This window comes from Arachis hypogaea, chromosome 20 (genome assembly GCF_003086295.3).
Source record: "Arachis hypogaea cultivar Tifrunner chromosome 20, arahy.Tifrunner.gnm2.J5K5, whole genome shotgun sequence".
Classification (NCBI taxonomy): domain Eukaryota; kingdom Viridiplantae; phylum Streptophyta; class Magnoliopsida; order Fabales; family Fabaceae; genus Arachis; species Arachis hypogaea.
Genome location: NC_092055.1, coordinates 79177640 through 79180425, shown reverse-complemented (window position 1 = coordinate 79180425; position 2786 = coordinate 79177640). Strand labels below are relative to the sequence as shown.

The 2786-nt window shown below is 38.4% G+C and overlaps 1 protein-coding gene across 1 annotated transcript; it reads left to right on the top strand.

Annotated features, from left to right (window-relative positions):
• Positions 1-618: 618 nt before the first annotated feature.
• Positions 619-1417, top strand: LOC112785972 (uncharacterized). Its single transcript, XM_025829394.1, has 2 exons — positions 619-703; positions 960-1417. Exons 1-2 carry the CDS (start codon positions 619-621, stop codon positions 1415-1417), a joined length of 543 nt encoding a protein of 180 aa, XP_025685179.1.
• Positions 1418-2786: the final 1369 nt, after the last annotated feature.

Below are 2786 nucleotides of genomic sequence, written 5' to 3'. Positions count from 1 at the left end.
GATTGATAATTAGAAATTGCTAATTGATTTAGATACCACTAAAGCTAGTCTTTCCCTTGGGAGTTGGATAGGACTTGTGGAATCAAGTTGATTCATCCACTTGACTTTTCTCCATGATTAGAGGTTAACTAAGTGCTAGCAATGGACAATTGTGGTCACAATTGAGGAAGATAACTAGGATAGGACTTCTAGTTCTCATATCTTGCCAAGAGCTTTCTTAGTTGTTAGTTTATTTCTTTTGCAATTTACATTCCTTGTTCCTTAACTAAAAAACCCCCAAATATACTTCATAGCCAATAACAAGAACATTTGTTTGCAATTTCTAGGGAAAATGACCCGACGTTCAATACTTCGGTTTATAAATTTAGGGGTTTGTACTTGTGACAAAAAAATTTTTGCATGAAAAGATTATTGATTGGTTTAGAAACTATACTTACAACAAGAATTTATTGTGAATTCTAAACCACACAATAATCCATTCATGAAGGAGTTAGCGAGATTGTACATCAAGGAGATAGTAAGGTTGCATGGTGTGCCACCAAGCATAGTGTCAAACCATGATCCCCGATTCACGTCAAGATTTTTGGGAGCTTTTCAAAAAGCTTTCGGTACGAGGCTATGTCTCAGCACCGCATATCATCCACAGACGGATGGACAGGTGGAAAGGACTATTCAGACATTAGAAGATATGCTGAGGGCGTGTGTATTGGATCAACCTGAAAGTTGGGACCGTTACATGCCATTAGTGGAGTTTGCGTACAATAATAGCTTTCATGCGAGCATTGGGATGGCTCCATATGAAGCCTTGTATGGACGGAAGTGCCAATCTCCACTTTGTTGGTATGAAACCGGTGAAGCAAGTGTTTTGGGTCCTGATTTAGTAGCTGAGACTACTGAGAATATTAAGAACATTCGTGCAAGGATTTTGACTGTGCAGAGCTGACAGAAAAGCTATGTAGGTCAGGGAAGGAAACTGTTAGAATTTGAGGTGGGAGAACACGTGTTCCTGAGGGTTACATTGACAACCGGGATTAGAAGAGCGATCAAAACAAAGAAGTTAAATCTGAGGTTCATTGGACCGTTTGGGATTCTGAGGCGATTCGGGCCGGTGGCATATCAAGTAGCTTTGCAACCTCATCTGTCTAACTTGCATGACGTATTCCACGTGTCACAATTCTATAAGTACACGTTGGATGCAGCTCATGTGTTAGAGCCTAAGTCGCTCGAGTTGAGGGAGAACTTGACATTTCAAGTAACACCGGTGCGTATTGACGACACTAGTGTGAAGAAGCTGGGAGGAAAGGAAGTTTCATTGGTTAAGGTTGCTTGGAAGAGATCAGGAGTCGAAGAGCATACTTGGGAATTGGAGTCTGAGATGCAAAAGGATTATCCCGAGCTATTCTCAAGTAATCACTAAATTTTGAGGGCAAAATTTCTTATTTGGTGGGGAGAATGTAAGAACCGCGACTAAATAACTACCTAATTAGTTAATTAATATTTCCCAAATTAGGTTACAAAAATTTAGAGTGAGAATTTAAGGATTTAAATATGATTTTTGGATTCAGTAGGTTTTTCTGAGTCATAAAATGTATTTTCTGCAAAAAACCAAGAAAAACTGCGAACCGGCAGCTGAACCGGTCAAACCGGTTCAAGTCTTCCCAGTACTGGGTGAGAAATAGTAAAAACAGTCAAAAACCTTAGAAAAATATTAGAAATAGAAAACCGGGCATTAATTTTAATGGTTTGGCCCAAAGATGGGCCGAACGGGCTAAAAATACTAACGGGTTGGACCGGGCCCAAGTTGGGCCCAAGCCCAACATATATAAGCAATTAAGTGAACCCCCTTAAGCCACATAAACAAAAAAACACAGCTGAAGTGAGGTTGAAGAAGAGAGTGAGGATTCCATTAAAATACTATTCACCTACAACTTTAATCTGCGATATCTCGAGCTACGGTGCTCCGATTCGCGTACCGTTAGCAGCTACAAGAAGCTCTTGCCAAGCCCGACACTTCCAACTAAGCCTTATGGTAAGTTTCTCGAGATTATCTATCCAGTTTCCTACCCTAAGAATTTTGAGTTTTTGGGTTTTGAATTAAGTAAGATTTTGTGATTTTGGGGTGTTTAGGTACACTCTAGCATTTGATTACCATTGGGTTTGACTTCCAAAACTGTTGGGCAAGGTAAGAGGTATTGAACTCTTGTGAAATTTTAATTATTATGATCCCTAGGTTGATTAGTTATGATTTGTGTGTATATAGCTTGATTATTGTGAGTTTGGAAGCCTTTGAAATTGAGTTAATGCTTGTTGGAGTTGATTGGTAGCTTGGATTGTGGTTGAAAGCTCAACTTGTGCTCATTTTGGGTTTTTGGCATATTAGGAATCGGCCAAGGTATGGTTTCGGTTTCATCTATGTAATATATATTATTCATGGATGATGGGTGAAAATCAGAATTCCATACCAAAACTCACCGACAAGTGAACCGGGTCGCATCAAGTAGTAATTACTCACAAGAGTGAGGTCGATCCCACAGGGATTGATGGATTGAGCAATTTTAGTTAGGTGATGAATTTAGTTAAGCAAATATTTGATGAATTGAGTGATTTTGATTGACAGAAGCTAAATTGCAAGTAAATAAAGGTGCAGAAAGATTAAATTGCATGAAACTTAGAGTGCAAGAAATTAAATAAACTGAAACTTAAATTGTAAGAAAAGTAAATAGCTGAAACTTAAAGTGCAAGAAATGTAAATTTGCTGAATCTAAATTGTTGAGAAATGTAAATTG